General features: G+C 48.4%; 1 protein-coding gene across 3 annotated transcripts in view; it reads right to left on the bottom strand.

The window, feature by feature from the left end:
- Window positions 1-20,351, bottom strand: part of NLGN2 (neuroligin 2) — a 297,004-nt gene that overhangs the window by 48,949 nt on the left and 227,704 nt on the right. For all 3 annotated transcript variants that reach the window (XM_073572928.1, XM_073572944.1, XM_073572935.1), the window contains 2 exons: window positions 5,895-6,044; window positions 2,205-2,390 (listed from right to left, as the gene is read on the bottom strand). In XM_073572928.1, the coding sequence (XP_073429029.1) occupies window positions 2,205-2,390; window positions 5,895-6,044 (336 nt within the window). The remainder of the gene's footprint in view (window positions 1-2,204; window positions 2,391-5,894; window positions 6,045-20,351) is intronic.

The raw sequence follows: 20,351 nt of genomic DNA, 5'->3' as shown, positions 1-20,351 counted from the left end.
GAAAAAGGCTGAGACAATGGGTCATTACATGTTCTCCCCAATTACACGTACTCCTTAATTACATGTTCCTCCTGATTACATGTTCTCCCTGATGACATGTTCCTCCTGATTACATGTTCTCCCTGATTACATATTCTCCCTGATTACATATTCTCCCTGATTACATGTTCCTCCTAATTACGTGTTCCTCCTGATTACGTGTTCCTCCTGATTACATGTTTTTCCCGATTACATGTTCCTCCTAATTACGTGTCCCTCCTGATTACATGTTCTCCGCGATTACATGTTCCTCCTGGTTACATGTTCTCCCTGATAAAATGTTCTCCTTGATTACATGTTCCTCCTGATTACATGTTCTCCCCAATTACATATTCTCCTTGATTACATGTCTTCCCTGATTACATGTCTTCCCTGATGACATGTTCCTACTGACAACATGTTCTCCCTGAAGACATGTTCCTACTGATTACGTGTTCCTCCTGATTACATGTTCTTCCCGATTACTTGTTCCTCCTGGTTACATGTTCTACTCGATAAAATGTTCTCCTTGATTACATGTTCCTCCTGATTACATGTTCTCCCTCATTACATGTTCCTCCTGATTACATGTTCTCCCTCATTACATGTTCCTCCTGATTACATGCTCTCCCTCATTACTTTTTCCTCCTGATTACATGTTCTCCCTGATTACATGTTCCTCCTGATTACATGTTCTCCCTCATTACTTGTTCCTCCTGATTACATGTTATCCCATGATTATGTTTTCCCTGATTACATGTTCTCCCCGATAACATGTTCCTCCTGATTACATGTTCTCCCCGATAACATGTTCCTCCTGATTACATGTTCTCCCCGATAACATGTTCTCCCTGATTACTCGTTCTCCCCAATTACATGCTCTCCTTGATTACGTGTTCTCCCTGATTACATGTTTTCCCTGATTACATGTTCTCCCCGATAACATGTTCCTCCTGATTACATGTTCTCCCCGATAACATGTTCCTCCTGATTACATGTTCTCCCTGATTACTCGTTCTCCCCAATTACATGCTCTCCTTGATTACGTGTTCTCCCTGATTACATGTTTTCCCTGATTACATGCTCTCCCTGATTAAATGTTCTCCCTGATTACATGTTCCCCCTGATAACATGTTCTCCCTGATTATATGTTCTCCCCGGTAACATGTTCTCCCTGATTATATGTTCTCCCCGGTAACATGTTCCCCCTGATTACATGTTCTCCCCGATAACATGTTCCTCCTGATTACATGTTCTCCCTGATTACATGTTCTCCCCGATAACATGTTCCTCCTGATTACATGTTCTCCCTGATTACATGTTCTCCCCGATAACATGTTCCTCCTGATTACATGTTCTCCCTGATTACACATTCTCCCCAATTACATGCTCTCCTTGATTACATGTTCTCCCAGATCACATGTTCCTCCTGATTACATGTTGTCCCCGATTACATGTTCTCCCTGATTCCTTTTTGTTGTAGATTACTCTATTTTGCTCTCCTTTCTGCTCTACACACAATGTTTTCTGCTGATCCTTCATGTCCATCTGCTGCAGAGTTTGGGGGTCTCCTGCCTGTTGGGGGACAGAGGGGTCGGTGTGGCTCCTCATCGTGCCTGACCCTTCAGTTCTCAGGCAGGACAGGTCACTCTTGGGGATGTCACTGCCGCTGCTGTTCTCCTGCATTTCCCATTTACTTTTGTTCCTGTTTCTCTTTGTTTCTGAGAAATGGCCACCTCTTTCTTCTTTATAAATCTTGATCTTTTACCAAGTGGGTGTGGTGTTTGAGAATCCACCAACAGAGGATAGTTGAAGACCATGCCCATGTGGCTAAAAAGTGTAGATATACATTTAGTGAGGAGGGGCCAAAAACCAGCAGCAGATTGGGGTTGAACAGTGGTGTGCACGCATGTCCCCGTATGGGGCCCGGTGCTGAGAAGGGCCACACCAATGACTCTGCAGGGAGGGTTCGTAAGAAATGGTTGTACTGATGAAGCGCTTAGGCCACGCTGCGACATCTGAAGCTCCCTCCTTCATCCCCCTGCCGTGATGGCGTGAAATCCTGCCCATGCGCAGCCAGCGCTGTGTTCTACACATGTCATGAATGTATCGATCAGCGCATGCACAAAGGAGATGGTGTTGTCAATCAATGCTTTGAGCGGCAGAGATGGTGTCACAGTACTAACCTTCAGAGTGGTGGGAGAGGATGAGGAGGCTCACACACGAAGCTCCAGCCCCGGACCCAAATATGGTGATTCTCTCGGGATCTCCTCCAAAATGGCCAATATTCTCCTCCAGCCAACGCAGGGCCTGGATCTGGTCCAGGAGGCCGTAGTTACCCTTGGCTGCTGGGTCTCCTGTACTTAAAAAGCCTAAAGATAGAAGAAATCAGTCAGTTACTGCCTCAGGCGTCTGTCACATGATTCTGGTGGGGTGACTGCTGCGCTCTAGGTGGTGGCACAGAAAGTGCCAAACAGGGAAGAGACCAGAGTCAGTCTCCGCCTCTGTACAGGCGTTCATCACACGATTCTGCTGGGGCGCGAGCTGCGCCCCAGGCGGTGCATCAATGGTGTGGTGCACAGGGAGCCTATGACATAGGGAAGAGACCAGAGTCAGTCACCGCCTCCATATAGGTGTTCGTCACATGATTCTGGTGGGGTGAGCGCTGTGCCCCAGGCGGTGCCTCAATGGTGGGGTGCACAGGGAGCCTATGACATAAGGAAGAGATCAGACTCAGTCACCACCCCAGTACAGGCGTCCATCACATGATTCTGCTGGGGTGTGAGCTGCGCCCCAGGCGGTGCCTCAATGTTGTTGTGCACAGGGAGCCTATGACATAGGGAAGAGACCAGAGTCAGTCACCGCCTCCATATACCCGTTCGTCACAAGATTCTGGTGGGGTGAGTGCTGCGCCCCAGGCAGTGCCTCAATGGTGGGGTGCACAGGGAGCCTATGACATAAGGAAGAGACCAGAGTCAGTCACCGCCTCTATAAAGGCGTTCGTCACATGATTCTGGTGGGGCGAGCGCTGTGCCCTAGGCGGTGCCTCAATGGTGTGGTGCACAGGGAGCCTAAGAGATAGAAGAGATCAGTCAGTCATCCCCTCCTTACAAGTGTTCGTCACGTAATTATGGTGGAGGGAGCACTGTGCCCCGAGCGGTGCCCAGGTGGTGGTGATCCTGAGATTAGCCAGAAGGCTAGCAGATCTCCATCATTCGGCTTCGCACCGGACACGGTGGTAACATGACAGTAGGGTGATATCAGGGGTAGGAATACAGCAATGGATGATGGGGCAGAGCAGTAGGGTGGTTACATACAGTAGGGGGCTGGGACCCTGCAGTGGATGACGGGGCAGAGTCGCAGGGTGGTGACAGCAGGGTTGGGATACTGCAATGGCTGAAGACCGAATCATACATGCACATATACAGATCCTGGCTGACGATCGGATCATACATGTAGATATACAGATCCTGGCTGATGACCGGGTCATACATGTACATATACAGATACTGGCTGATGACCGGGTCATACATGTACATATACAGATCCTGGCTGATGATCGGGTCATACATGTACATATACAGATCCTGGCTGATGATCGGGTCATACATGTACATATACAGATCCTGGCTGATGAGCGGATCATGCAGCTTTATATAAACAGCCCTATTTATTATAAAGGCTGGACTGTACATAATGTGCACTTTTCACCTATTGTGTCCCCCTATTTCCTTGTAGATTGTAGCTTGCGAGCAGCTGGACCCTCGTTCTTCCTGTAACTTTCTTACCTTTTATTGTATTTATTGTCTGTACATGTCTCCGACTAATTCTGTTATATTTGGTGCATTGGGCGCCGGGACCCTGCAGTGGGCGATAGGGCAGAGCCGCAGGGTGATGACACCGGGGACCGGGACCCAGTACAGTGTAATGGGGCAGAGCCGCAGGGCGATGACACCGGGGGCTGGGACCCTGCAGTGGATGATGGGGCAGAGCCACAGGGCGATAACACCGGGGACCAGGACCCTGCAGCGGGTGATGGGGCAGAGCCGCAGGGAAATGACACCGGGGACTGGGACCCTGTACAGTGTAATGGGGCAGAACCGCAGGCTGATGACACCGGGGGTTGAGACATTGGAGTGGGTGATGGGGCAGACTCACAGGACGCTGATACTGGGGGAGTCAGGACCCTGTACTTGGTGATGGGCAGAGCCACAGGGTGATGATATTGGGGACTGGGACCCTGCAGTGGGTGATGGGGCAGAGTCGCAGGGTGTTAATACTGGAGGACCGGAACCCTGCAGTGGCTGGAGGGGCAGAGTCGCAGGGCGATGATACTGGAGGACCGGGACCCTGCAGTGGCTGGTGGGGCAGAGTCGCAAGGCGATGATACTGGAGGACCGGCACCCTGCAGAGGTTGGTGGGGCAGAGCCGCAGGGTGATAATACTGGAGGAACGGGACCCTGCAGTGACTGGTGGAGCAGAGCCGCAGCGTGATAATACTGGAGGACCGGGACCCTGCAGTGGCTGGTGGGGCAGAGTCGCAGGGCGATGATACTGAAGGATAGGGACCCTGCAGTGGCTGGAGGGGCAGAGTCGCAGGGCAATGATTCTGAAGGACCAGGACCCTGCAGTGGCTGGTGGGGCAGAGTCGCAGGGCGATGATACTGGAGGACCGGGACCCTGCAGTGGCTGGTGGGGCAGAGTCGCAGGGTGATAAAACTGGAGGACCAGGACCTGGCAGTGGCTGGTGGGGCAGAGTCGCAGGGTGATAATACTGGAGGACCGGGACCCTGCAGTGGCTGGTGAGGCAGAGTCGCAGGGCGATGATACTGAAGGACCGGGACACTGCAGTGGCTGGAGGGGCAGAGTCACAGGGCAATGATACTGGAGGACCAGGACCCTGCAGTGGCTGTGGGGCAGAGTAGCAGGGCGATGATACTGGAGGACTGGGACACTGCAGTGGCTGGTGGGGCAGAACCGCAGGGTGATAATACTGGAGGACCGGGACCCTGCAGTGGCTGGTGGGGCAGAGCCACAGGGTGATAATACTGGAGGACTGGGACCCTGCAGTGGCTGGTGGGCAGAGTCGCAGGGTGAAAATACTGGAGGACCGGGACCCTGCAGTGGCTGGTGGGGCAGAGTCGCAGGGTGATAATACTGGAGGACCGGGACCCTGCAAAGGCTGGTGGGGCAGAGTTGCAGGGCGATGAAACTGAAGGACCGGGACCCTGCAGTGGCTGGAGGGGCAGAGTCGCAGGGAGATGATACTGGAGGACCGGGACCCTGCAGTGGCTGGTGGGGCAGAGTCGCAGGGCGATGATACTTGAGGACCAGGACCCTGCAGTGGCTGGTGGGGCAGAGTCGCAGGGTGATAATACTGGAGGACAGGGACCCTGCAGTGGCTGGTGGGGCAGAGACGCAGGGCGATGATACTGAAGGACTGGGACCCTGCAGTGGCTGGTGGGGCAGAGCCGCAGGGTGATAATACTGGAGGACCGGGACCCTGCAGTGGCTGGTGGGGCAGAGCCGCAGGGTGATAATACTGGAGGACCGGGACCCTGCAGTGGCTGGTGGGGCAGAGTCACAGGGTGATAATACTGGAGGACCAGGACTCTGCAGCGGCTGGTGGGGCAGAGTCGCAGGGTGATAATACTGGAGGACTGGGACCCTGCAGTGGATGGTGGGGCAGAGTCGCAGGGCGACGATACTAGGGGCCAAGACCCTGTAGTAGGTGATGAGACAGAGCCATAGTGCTGTGATACTGGGGATACTGGACCCTGCAGTGGCTCATGTGGCAGAGCTGTAAGGTGGTGATACTGGGGAGAGCCGAGACCCCACAGTGGGAGATGGGGCAGAACTGCAGGGAGGTGACGTACCGAGGACTCCCAGCCGGTAGTTCATGGTGACGATGATCACGTTGCCGTAGGCGGCCAGGACGCTGCCGTCAAACATGTTCCCTGTCCCCTCCATGTAGGAGCCGCCGTGGATGAACATCATGACCGGCTTCTTCCCACTGTCCCGAATATCTGCAAGGTACAGAAAGAGGAAGTCAGAGATCAGCTGTAATCTGTGGTAATCTGCTAATCCCTACACAGGGTCTATAGTAATATGCTAATCCCAACAGAGAGATCTATAGTAATCTGCTAATCCCAACACAGAGGTCTAAAGTTATCTGCTAATCCCTACACAGTGTCTACAGTAATCTGCTAATCCCAATACAGAGATCTAAAGTTATCTGCTAATCCCTACACAGCGTCTATAGTAATTTGCTAATCCCAACACAAGATCTATAATAATCTGCTAATCCCAACACAGGGTCTATAGTAATCTGATAATCCCAACACAGAGATCTAAAGTAATCTGCTAATCCCAACAAAGGGTCTATAGAAATCTGCTAAACCCTACACAGGGTCTATAGTAATCTGCTAATCTCTACACAGGGTCTATAGTAATCTGCTAATCCCAACACAGGGTCTATAGTAATCTGCTAATCCCTACACAGGGTCTACAATAATCTGCTAATCCATACACAGGGTCTATAGTAATCTGCTAATCCCTACACAGGGTCTATAGTAATCTGCTAATCCCTACACAGGGTCTACAATAATCTGCTAATCTCTACACAGGGTTTATAGTAATGTGCTAATCCCTACACAGGGTCTATAGTAATCTGCTAATCCCTACACAGGGTCTATAGTAATCTGCTAATCCCTACACAGGGTTTACAGTAATGTGCTAATCCCTACACAGGGTCTATAGTAATCTGCTAATCCCTACACAGGGTTTAGAGTAATCTGCTAATCCCTACACAGGGTCTACAATAATCTGCTAATCCCTACACAGGGTTTATAGTAATGTGTTAATCCCTACACAGGGTCTATAGTAATCTGCTAATCCCTACACAGGGTCTATAGTAATCTGCTAATCCCTACACAGGGTTTATAGTAATGTGCTAATCCCTACACAGGGTCTATAGTAATCTGCTAATCCCTACACAGGGTCTACAATAATCTGCTAATCCCTACACAGGGTCTATAGTAATCTGCTAATCCATACACAGGGTTTATAGTAATCTGCTAATCCCTACACAGGGTCTATAGTAATCTGCTAATCCCTACACAGGGTCTACAATAATCTGCTAATCCCTTCACAGGGTCTATAGTAATCTGCTAATCCCTACACAGGGTCTATAGTACTAATCCCTATATAGAGCTGTGCAGTAATCTCTTAATCCTCACACATAGCTCTGTAGTAATCCGCTAATCCCAGTACTTTCTATAGCATCACTTGCTGGCTGAAGGGCTTGCTCTCTACCACCTGGGATTAGCCCTCTGTCACTGGGGCAGACGCAGTTGGGAACGTTCCTGCATCTCCATAATCCCTCCATTCAGTAGTCGTCTCCACAGAGCAGCGCTCCTAGTTCAGTCATGTCTCCGCAGAGCAGCGCTCCTAGTTCAGCCATGGCTCTGCAGAGCAGCGCTCCTAGTTCAGCCATGTCTCTGCAGAGCAGCGCTCCTAGTTCAGCCATGGCTCTGCAGAGCAGCGCTCCTAGTTCAGCCATGTCTCTGCAGAGCAGCCCTCCTAGTTCAGCCATGTCTCAGCAGAGCAGCGCTCCTAGTTCAGCCATGTCTCAGCAGAGTAGCACTCCTAGTTCAGCCATGTCTCAGCAGAGCAGCGCTCCTAGTTCAGCCATGTCTCTGCAGAGCAGAGCTCCTAGTTCAGCCATGTATCTGTAGAGCAGAGCTCCTAGTTCTGCCATGTATCTGTAGAGCAGCACTCCTAGTTCAGCCATGTCTCTGCAGAGCAGCACTCCTAGTTCAGCCATGTCTCAGCAGAGCAGCGCTCCTAATTCAGCCATGTCTCTGCAGAGCAGCGCTCCTAGTTCAGCCATGTCTCAGCCAGTATCATCCAGGCTGTTGCTCCTTAGAGCTTCTCCTGCAGAGCATTGCTTCAGGCCTAGAGGAGAATGTGAAGCAGAAGATGTTCTTTTAACCCATTCTTAGCCAGGGGCCCAAAATGTTCTGCTCCTTTTTCCATGGTAACTGAGGTCTAATTAATCATGCTGTAATTTGAGAGGATTAATTAGTCAGAAGCCTTAACGAGGAGGAGGGGGGGTGCAGCAGCTGTCACTCTGGTGCAGGGTCCTCATTATGAGCAGCACCACAATCTTCTTTTCCACTTTCTCCTCCTTCATTTTCACTCTCATGCCGTTGTGTTTATCTAATGTCTTACGTGTCGTGATGTGCAGATTATTGAGGTCGTGTTTTAGCAGACCAAAGTCTTCTGTCATGGCATGTGGTGCCAATGTCACGAGAATATGGCACCACCGATCTGCTCCACATTTTCTATCAGTCTGGTCTGAGGAGTCTTCTCAAAGGAAAGGCGACAGCGAGGGCCGAGACCAGAAATGTGCAAAGAAGCAGGCGCTGGTGTGACTGACACTGAGGGCCAAGACCAGTGACATGCCAAGCAGCGGTCGCTGGAGAGACATACATTGAGAACCAAGATCAGCAACATGACAAAGATGTGCCAACTAGCGGGCAGAAGAGAGACCGACACTGAGGGCCGAGACCAGCGACATGCCAAGCAGCGGGCACAGGAAAGACTGACACTTAGGGCTGAGACCAGTGACGTGCCAAGCAGCAGGCGCTGGAGAGAAAGACACTGAGAGCTGAAAACAGTGACGTGCCAACGATGTTCAAAGCAGCAAGTGCTGGTGGGACAGACTCTGAGGGCCAATACCAGCGACATGTCAAGCAGCGGGCGCTTGACGGACTGACACCGAGGGCCAAGACCTGCCTGATGATGGTTTGTAGGGCAACACTGCTCCATCTCTGGCATCATGGGTCTCTTGTATCAGAAAGTTATCAGTTGTAGATGCCCAAAATTGTACATGAATGGATCCCACTGAGGAGCAGGGCAGTGGATGAAGCATAGATCTATTGACACACAGGAAGGGTCAAGAGACAACGGGGCAAGAGAGATCCGAGCAAGACCAAGATTAGACCTAACAAGACCAGCGTTAGAGCCATCATACTAACAAAACCAAGGTCAGAGCCACTGACCTAACAAGACCAGGGTCAGAACCATCGTCCTAACAAGACCAGTGTCAGACCCATCGTCCTAACAAGACCAGGGTCAGAGCCACTGTCCTTACAAGACCAGGGTCAAAGCCATCATCCTAACAAGACCACGTGTAGATTTTGCTTAGAAGTTTTCACAAGCAGTGGACTGGTCATTTTTTCCTTTTGATGGTATGCTGTTTATATGGGCATTATATAGATTACACACATTTGGGTCTCATGGGTAATGGCCTTATCATGAGCCTATGTACTTTGTGATTGTGTCACATGTGTGACTGCTTTAATGTTTTTAATGTTTTTTTGTGTGTTCTTATGTGTTTAATACAATTTATTTGTGATTTCCATGCCTTTTGGTGATCCCCTCTTTATGGCCTATACCTTTTTTCTGGTTGTGTTGGAGTTACCCATCCTCATAACAAGACCAAGGTCAGACCATCCTCCGAACAAGACCAGAGTCAGACCCATACGTCCTAAGAAGAAAGGGGTCAGACCCATACTTCTAACGATACCAGGTTCAGGACCATCGTCTTAACAATGCCAGGGTCAGACCCATCCCCCTAAGAAGAACGGGTCAGACCCATCCTCCTGCAAGACTAGGGTCACTCTGATCATCCTAACAAGACAAGGGTGAGAACCATTGTTCTAACAAGACCAAGGTCAGACTCATAGTCTTAACAAGACCAGGGACAGACCCATCATCCTAAAAAGACCAGGGTCAGGGACGTCATCCTAACAAGACCAGGGTTAGGGTATCGTCCTAACAAGATCAAAGTCGGATCACTAGTCCTAACAAGACCAGGGTCAGACCCATCATCCTACCAAGACCAGGGTCAGGTGCATTATCTTAATATGGCCACCGTCTCACACAGCCGATGTAAGAAGAACCAAGGGTAACCAAGCATATCCTGTATGATATGGAGCTCCTACTCAATACTGACATTGCCGTGTATCTTAGACAGCCTGAGAGTCTACTCATCTTCCTCAGCCTAAGACCGCTTTCTCTGCCCTGACGAGACATTTGCTTAGCAAGGTTTTCGCTTCATAGAGCATCAGATTCTTAAGTCTCAGTCCCAGATCACGGCTTGTTCTTCATCTCATTAGAACTAATTGTTCCACGCTCACCGTGGAACTGTAGTCACAGAAGACCTCGCACCTTGCACACACAACCCATTGTACATTAGCCAAACAGGGAAGCATCTTCGAATTCCACTTTACAAGCTGTCCCCCCTCCTTCTAAACAAACCTCTGCTCCACCAATCATCTACAACTTCATCAATTATCTACCACAACTCCACTATTCTTCTACCACAACTCCACCAATTATCTACCAGAACTCCACCATTAATCTACCAGAACTTCACCAATCATCTACCACAACTCCACCAATTATGTACAACTCCACGACTCGTCTACCACAACTCCACCATTTATCTACCATAACTCCACCACTCATCTACCACAACTCCACCTCTCATCTACAACTCCACCACTCATCTACAACTCCACCACTCATCTACCACAACTTCACCATTCCTCTACCACAACTCCACCATTCCTCTACCACAACTCTACCATTCATCTACAACTCCACCATTCATCTACCACAACACCACCAATCATCTACCACAACTCCATCACTTTTCTAGCACAAATCCACCTATCATCTAGCACAACCCAACTACTCATATACCACAACACCAATATTTATCTACCATAACTTCATCAATCATCTACCACAACACCACCAATCCCCTACCACAACTCCACCAATCCCCTACCACAATTCTACCACTCATCTACCACAAGTCTACTACGTATGTACTATAACCACCATTCATATACCAAAACTGCACTATTCATCTTCCACAACTCTACCTGTCATCAACCACAAGTCGATCAATCATCTACAACTTCACCACTCAACTACCACAACTCCACCCCTCATGTACCACAATATCACCACTCATCTACCACAACTGAACCAATCATCTACCATAATTGCACCATTTATTGACCACAATTCCACTACCCATCTATCACAACTCCACCATTAATCTAGCACAACTCCACCAATCTACCATAACTCCACCAATCACCTACCACAACTCCACCAATCAGACACCGCAACATCATCATTCATCTACCACAACTCCACTACTTGTTTACAACTCCATCATTCATCTACCACAATTAATCTACAAAAACTCCACCACTCATCTACAAAAACTCCACCACTCGTCTACAACTCCATCACTCATTTAGTACAAATCCACCTATCATCCAGCACAACTGCACCAATCATCTACCACAACTCTACCACAACACTACCACTCATCAACCACAAATCCACTTGGGGTGTAATAATGTGGCACTGGTGGGGGGCTTTCTAGAGAGGTCTGTCGGGCAAGATTAAGGATGAGCTTGCAGGTTGGGATACCCGGACCTCTCTGGAGGATATTATTTTGTGAGCCACCCTCATTGATCTACGGTTCCAGGAGCGCTCCCGGGAGTCAGCTAGGGAAAGGAGATCTTTTAGACCGTCTCTTCCAGTCAACAGGCCACCTAGTCCGCGACCAACCGTGACTTCCTCTGTGTCCCCAGCTGAACCCATGCAGGGAGATCGACTCTAAGTGGCTGAGCTGCGTCGGAAGGATAGAAGGGCGCAGGGTTTATGCTTCTACTGTGGAGGGACTTCGCACTTTCTCATCTCCTGTCCAGAGAGATTGGGAAACTCATCCACCTAGGCCAGGTAAGAGAGGCCTCTCTAGGAGCAAGTAATTCCTCTCAACCCCTTACTATGTCCGATCTTCTGGTCCTTGATCAGAGACGTGGTTCCAAAGTGGCCTATGTGCATTCAGGGGCGGCAGGCAACTTCATTCGGCAATATCTTCAAGGTAATCTAGAGGGAAAACATTTTTTCTTATCGATTGGAAGGGTTTTGGGCCAGAGGATAGATCTTGGGAGCCATGGGAGAACTGACGCACCTCGTACCTCGTATTCTATAGAGATTTTTTACCAATCTCAGGAGGGGGCGGCATAAGGAGGGGGTACTGTTTTGGCCGATGCCCTGCTCCTGGGTACTTACCACTCTGCTCCGGCGTCTTTCTCCTGCGCATGCGCCATAGGCCGCACGCTACGCCGTCTCTTTAACCCTTGGCGGTGCTCTTACCCGGAAGCACAGCCGGACCAATGGGCTGCTGTGTCCGGGTATATCAGGCCACCCTCCTTTAATAGAGGTGCCTGATTTTTGTGTGTGCTTAGGTACCCGTTGTTAGGTCCCCTAGTCTCTTGCCTTGTGGCTATTAAGCCCTTCCTTGTTTGTATTTCCCTCAGCCCCGATCTCACCTTCGGCTTCCTGTCTTTGCTCCGTCCTCGTGGCTCCGTGATTCCCGTACCCGGCTCCGCAGCTCCCGTTCCTCGCCTGTCCTAGTACCATCTCTCGGACCCACAGCTTCCTCGTCTGTATCTTCCCGAGTCTCCCGTGACGACCGTTCTAGCATATCCTCTCCTTCAGCTCAGCCTTCCCCGTCCCTGTTCTCTGGCATTCCTTCTTGCGGCTATTACGGTTCTGTTGGCGTCCCACTGCTTCTCTACGAGCCGCCCCTCTTGGTACCGGCTGTCATGGTATTTGAACCCCCTGGGCCTGCTCCTTATGATCCCTGTACAGGGGTCGGTTCTACCTGGCTCGCTCACCCGGGGGAGCTCAGTACCACGACCCAGAGGGTCCACTCCTGGAAGCTCACAGAGTCGTAACACTACCACAACATCATCATTCATCTACCACAACTCCAATACTTTTTTTTACCACATCTCTACAATTCATCTACCACAACTCCACCACTCATCTACAAAAACTCCACCACTCATCTACCACAACTCCATCACTCATTTAGCACAAATCCACCTATCATCTAGCACAATTGCACCAATTATTTACCACAACTCTATCACAATTTTACCACTCATCTACCACAAATCCACTTATCTACAAATCCACCACGTATCTAGCACAACTCCACCACTCATCTACCACAACTACACCATTCATGTACCACAACTCTATCACTCAACAATCACAACTCCACCATTCATCTACCACAACTCCACCATTCATCTACAATAACTCCACTACTAATCTACCACAACACCACTACTCCACTAATCACCTACCACAATTCCACCATTCATCTACCACAACTCCACCAATCATCAACCTCAACTCCACTAATCACCTACCACAAATCCACCAATCATTTACAACTACAGCACTCATCTACCACAACTCCAGTCACCTACAACTCCACTATTTATCTTCCATGACCCCACCATTCATCTATCATAACTCCAATATTTATCTACCACAACTCCAACACTCATCTAACAAAACTTGTCTAATTATGATGTACCACAACTCTGTGACTCATTCACCACTCATCTACCACAATTTCACCATTCATCCACCATAAATCTGACACTCATCTACCAAAACTCCTCTAATCATCTACCACAACTCTACCAATCATCTACCATAACTCCACCAATCATCTATCACAACTCCACTACTTATGTACCCCAATGCCACCATTCATCTACCACAATTCCACCATTCATCTACCATTAATCTACCACAACTCCACTACTGATCTACCAAAGCTCCACCATTCACTTACCACAACTCCACCACTCATGCACCACAACTCCAGGACTCATCTACCACAATTTCCCCATTCATCTACCATAACTCCACCATTCATCTACAATAACTCCACTACTAATCTACCACAACACTACTACTCCACTAATCACCTACCACAATTCCACCAATCATCTTCCACAACTCCACCACTCATCTACTACAACTCAATCATTCATCTACCACAACTCTAGACTACTTATGTACCATAATTCCACCATTCATCTACAACTCCACCATTCATCCACCACAACTCCACCATTCATCTAAACAACTCAATCACTCATCTACCCAAAGTCCTCTAATAATCTACCACAACTCCTCTCATCTATCACAGCTTTACCAATCACCCACCACAACTCCAACTATCACTTACAACTCCAACAATCATATACCACAACTCCACCACTCATATATCACCACTAGTCTACCACAACCCCACCATTCATCTACCACACCACCAATCATCTACCACAACGCCATCAATCATATACCACAACTACACCATTCATCTACCACAACTCCTCCTTTTATTTGCCACAACACCACCAATCATCTACCACAATTCCACCAGTCATATACCACAACTACACCACTCATCTATCACCACTTGTCTACCAAAACTACGCCAATCATCTACCACATCTCAACCCATCTTCTACCACAACTCCACCAAACATCTACAAAAACTCCACTATTCATCTTCCACAACTTGACCATTCATCTACCACTCCACCAATCATCAACCTCAACTCCACTAATCACCTACCACAAATCCACCACTAATTTACAATTACAGCACTCATCTACCACAACTCCAGTCACCTACAACTCCACTATTTATCTTCCATGACCCCACCATTCATCTACCATAACTCCAATATTTATCTACCACAACTCCAACACTCATCTAACAAAACTTGTCTAATTATGATGTACCACAACTCTATGACTCATTCACCACTTATCTACCACAATTTCACCATTCATCTACCATAAATCCGACACTAATCTACCAAAACTTCTCTAATCATTTACCACAACTCTACCAATCATCTACCATAACTCCACCAACCATCTATCACAACTCCACTACTTATGTACCCCAACGCCACCAATCATCTACCACAATTCCACCATTCATCTACCATTAATCTACCACAACACCACTACTAATCTACCAAAGCTTCACCATTCACTTACCACAACTCCACCACTCATGCACCACAACTCCAGGACTCATCTACCATAATTTCTCCATTCGTCTACAACACTCCACCACTCATCTACTACAATACCACCAACAATCTCCCACAGATGCACCAATCGTCTACCACAACTGCACCATTGATTTACCACAAATCCACTACTCATCTACCACAACTCCATCATTCATCTACGACAACTCCAATATTCACTAACCACAACTCCACCTCTCATCTACAAAAATTCCACCACTCGTCTACCACAACTCCATCACTCATCTAGCACAAATCCACCTATTATCTAGCACAACTCCACCAATCATCTACCATAATTCTACCACTCATCTATCACAACTCCACCTGTCATCTACAACTCCACCACTCATCTACAACTCCAACATTCCTCTACCACAACTCCATCAATCATCTACCACAACTCCACCACTCATCTAGCACAACTCCACCATTCATCTACCACAACTCCACCATTCACCTATCACACCTGCACCATTCATCTACCACCACTCCACTACAATAACTCCATCATTAATCTACCACAACACCACTGATCTACCACAATACCACCAATCACGACTCCATCAATCATTTACAACAAATTCACCATTTATCTACCACAACTCCACTATTCATTTATCACAACTCGGGTGTCCCTGCGGCCGACTTTCTGGCCGAGGAGTTCTCCAGGATCTGGCGGGAGACCAAAAACGCACTTGAGAAAGCATGTGACAGGATGAAAAGACATGCAGATAAGAGGCACCTGGACTCTCCTTCATTTCGCCCTGGTGACAAGGTGTGGCTCTCCTCCAAATTCATTCGTCTTAAGATTCCTTCTTACAAACTGGGCCCCCGTTACATTGGACCTTTCGAGGTCTTGGGTCGTATTAATGATGTTGCTTACAAGTTGAGGCTACCCGCCTCGCTCCGTGTTCCCAATTCCTTCCATGTGTCCCTCCTTAAACCTGTAGTGCTTAACCAATTCCATGCTTCTCCTGGCCATACGCCTCAGCCTGTTTCCATGGGGGATGTCTTTGAGGTTAGGGACATACTTGCTATAAAGAAGGTGAGAGGGAGAACTCTTTTCCTAATTGACTGGAAAGGCGTTGGTCTGCAGGAGAGGTCTTGGGAACCTCGGGAGAACATCCAGGCTCTTCGAATTTTAGCAAGATTTCTTTCCGGCCTTAGAGAGAGGGGGTGTAAAGAGAGGGATACTGTCACACCGCACCCTCCTGAGTCCCGTCATACTTACCTGTCCGCGGAGTCCTGGCGCGACTCCGGAGTGGGTGCGCGCCACCCAGTGTCCTTGTTTTCGGTCTCGCGGCTGGCTCCGGGGTCATGCGTGCACGTAGCTAAGGCTGCGGCCGCGCGTATCTCGAATTCTCTATGTTCCTGGAGGACCCTGACCCGGAAGTCCTGCACTGCGCTCCACCTATATCAGGCAGCCTCCTCCTGTGATTCAGGTCCCTGTTCTTCCCTGCGTCTCTGTACCTCCTGGCTACCTGTTCTTTGTTGCGCTGCGGCGCTACTTTCTCCTGTGCCTTCATCTTGCTGCTTCTGTGCTCTGTTTTAGGGCACGCCTGCTCCAGCCTTCCTCTGCCTCCAGCTGCGTCACCTTTCACCTCCTGTGTAGTCCCGCCTCTGTTTACCCCTCCGTACCAACAGAAGTCCTTTCCTGCAGTTTCCGGTCTCCTCTTCCAACCTCAATACACCCCGCTCTGTCTCCTCGCTTGTGTCTCTTACAGATCGTCCCTTGGTACCAGCCGTCGCGGTGATAGTCTCCCCTGGGCCTGTCCCTGATGCTCCCTGTATAGTGGTCCTCACTAGGCTAGCTCACCCGCTCTGTCTCCTCACTTGGGTCTCCTACAGATCATCCCTTGGTACCAGCGGTCACGGTGATAGTCTCCCCTGGGCCTGCCCATGATGCTCCCTGTATAGCGGACCTCACTAGGCTAGCTCACCCGGGGGAGGTTCGTTGCCGTGACCCTGCGGGTTCACTTTAGGAGCTTCACAAGTCCTCACACAACTCCACCAATCATCAACCTCAACTTCACTAATCACCTACCATAAATCCACCACTCATTCACAAATACAGCCCTCATCTACCACAACTCCACCAGTCACCTACAACTAAACCATTTATCTTACACAACCCCACTATTCATCTACCATATCTCTGATCTCCTACCACAACTCCACCAAACATCTACAATTCCACTATTCAACATCCACAGCCCCACCATTCATCTACCACAACTTCACCAATTATAAACCACAACTCCACTAATCACCTACCACAAATCCACCACTCATTTACAACTCCACCATTGATCATCCACAACCCCACCATTCATCTACCATAACTCCACTAATCCCCTATAACAAATCCATCACTCATTTACCACAACTCCACCACTTATCAACCACAACTCCACCATTCATCTACCACAACTTCACAATCATCTACCAAAAGTCCATCATTCATCTACCACAACTCCACCTCTCATCTACCACAACTCCTCCATTCATCGGCCACAACTTCACCAATCATCTACCACAACTCCTCTATTCATCTACCACAACTCCTCCATTCATCTATCACGACTACCCCAATCATCAACCACAACTGAACCACTCATCTGCCACAACTCCACTGCTCTTTGATCTTCCATCTTTGCTCCAGGATTGATCAATCTCAACTCCTCGGTTTATCTCCCTCAGTTTCTCTTACTTCATCACCTCCATCATCTTCTCACCTTCTACCTCAACTCAATCACATGCCTCACATCATAGAAGTGCCTGGAAAAGCCTGAACATTGCCCCTTGCAAATTTGTCAGCAATCAGCCATCAAATGAGCAAACAACTGTTAACATCTCTTGCGCGGAAATAAAAGTAATTATTGGAGAATACTAAAAATGTATTTGGAAAAGCAATGGTAGGTTGGAGATGACTGCGTAAATGGACTTGTACAGAGCGTTGGTCAGCATATCCTACCATCGATTGGGGCCTGGTATGGAACATTAATCCGCATGTTCTACCATGGATTGGCGCTTAGTATGGCGTGTTGGTGGACATGTATATTTGTTTGGCGCTTGGTATGGAGAGTTGATTGGCATGTCCTATTATCAATCGGAGCTCGATGTGGAGTGTTCATCGGCATCTCCTATCATGGATCGGCGCTCAATATGGAGCACTGATCAGCATGTCCTAGCATCGATTGGTGTTTAGTAAGGAGCGTTGATGGCATATCTTTATTATCGATTGGTACTCATTATAGAGCATGACTGCATGTCCTATCCTCGATTATTGCTCAGTATGGAGAGCGATAGGCATGTACTAACATTGATAGGCACTCAGTAAGGAGCGTTGATCAGCATGGCCTATCAACAATTGGCGCTCTGAATAGAGCATTGCCCGACACGTCCTATCATCGATCGGCACTCAGTATTGGCTATTCCTGTAACCAAACATGGGCACACAGTATGGAGTGTGATCGGCATGTCCTAACATCGATTGGCACTCAGTAGGGAGAGTTGATCGGCGATCAGAAAAAAGCATGTCCTATCATCAATCGGCACTCAGTATGGAGTGTTGATGGACATGTTTTTATCATCAATAGGCACTCGGTATGGGTGTTGATCGATAAGTCCTATCAACAATCAGTTCTCAGTATGGAGTGTTGATCAACATGTTCTACCATCGATCGGCGTGCAGTATGGAGTGTTGATCGGCATGCCCTATCATCAATCAGTGCTCAGTATGGAGTGTTCATGGACATGTTGTCTCATCGATCAGCACTCAGCATACAGCCTGATTGTCATATCTCATTATTGATCAGTGGCCAGTAAGGAGCGTGATCGGCATGTCTTAACATCCATTGGAGCATGGTATGGAGCATGATTCGCATTTCCTATCATCAATCAGCGCTCAGTATGGAGCGTGATCTGAATTTCATACCATGAATCGGCTCTCGGTGTGGACAGTTGATGGACATGTCGTAACATCACTCAACGCTCAGTATGGAGAGTTGATGAAGATGTCCTACGATGGATCAGTGTTCAATATGGAGCGCTGCTTAATATTTACTATCATCGATCAACGCTCAGTATGGAGTGTTGATCGTCATTTCTTATCATCGGCTAGCACTTGGTATGGAATGTTGATCAGCATGTCCTACCATCGGTCGGTGCTTGGTATTGAGCATGATCGACATGTCCTATTAGTGATTGGCGTTAGGTATGGATAGTTGGTGGACATGTTCTACTATCAGTCAGCGTGTGATATGGAGTGTTCTTTGGCATGTCATACCATCCATCAACGCTCAATATGGAAAGTGATCGCATGTCCTATCATCGATTATTGCTTGGTATGATGCGTGATCAACATCTCCTAACATATGTAGGCACTCAATACGGAGCATGATCGGCATGTCATATCAACCAATGGCACTCAAAATAGAGCATGTCCCATCATCGATCAGCAGTCTGTAGAGAGCGTTGATCTGCATGTCCTATCAACAATCGGTGCACGGTATGGAATGATGATCGGCATATCCTGTCATCAATCAGTGATCAGTATGGAGCATTGATAGACATTTCCTATCATTGATCAGCACTCAGTATGGAGCGTGATCAGCATGTCATATCATCGATTGGCATGTCCTATCATCGATCAATGCAGATTGATCTCGTAACCATTCTTCCCTTTAACTCTGGATGCTGGCTTGAAGGACAGTTGTTAACTGTAAAAAGATATATGTGCCTCCATAGACAAATATACATCCAGACAGCCAAGAGATCCAGAAATCCAATGAACCAAAGAACCAGAGACTCTTTACAAGACATCAGCCAAGACATCATGGCTCCATCATGAGGGACACAGACTTGATTTTTTACAGGATGCCAGCTTAGGGTACCATGACCCTGCCTGAAAGAATACAGATCTGCTCCATTGACCATCATTGAACCATGGATACATTAGGAGTAGTAAGGATTTGGACCCACTGGTCACCTGAACCCCATGGATACATTTGGGAAAGCCAGAATGGGACCCATCGGTCTCTTGGTTCCATGGAGATGTTAGGAGAAGTAAGGCTGAGATCCTCCGGTCAGCTGGCTTTGTACCACAATGGACTGTCAGCTTCCTAAGCTTGTCATTACCTCCTCTCTGTGCGTGCCACAGGCGGGGTAATCGGCCCTGGAAGCTCTGAGGTCATAGTTGCTCTTATCCTGGTGAGTTGGCGGAAGGGTGAGACTTTGTAATATGCACCATCTTGGGTATTTTGCTGGGGCTGCACTACATATTATTTGCCTGTTTTGTGGTGCAATAAGGTATTG

This window comes from Dendrobates tinctorius, unplaced genomic scaffold (assembly GCF_039654945.1).
Source record: "Dendrobates tinctorius isolate UK_male_01 unplaced genomic scaffold, ASM3965494v1 ptg000002l, whole genome shotgun sequence".
Lineage (NCBI taxonomy): Eukaryota > Metazoa > Chordata > Amphibia > Anura > Dendrobatidae > Dendrobates > Dendrobates tinctorius.
This window is presented reverse-complemented; position numbering and strand designations above follow the sequence as displayed.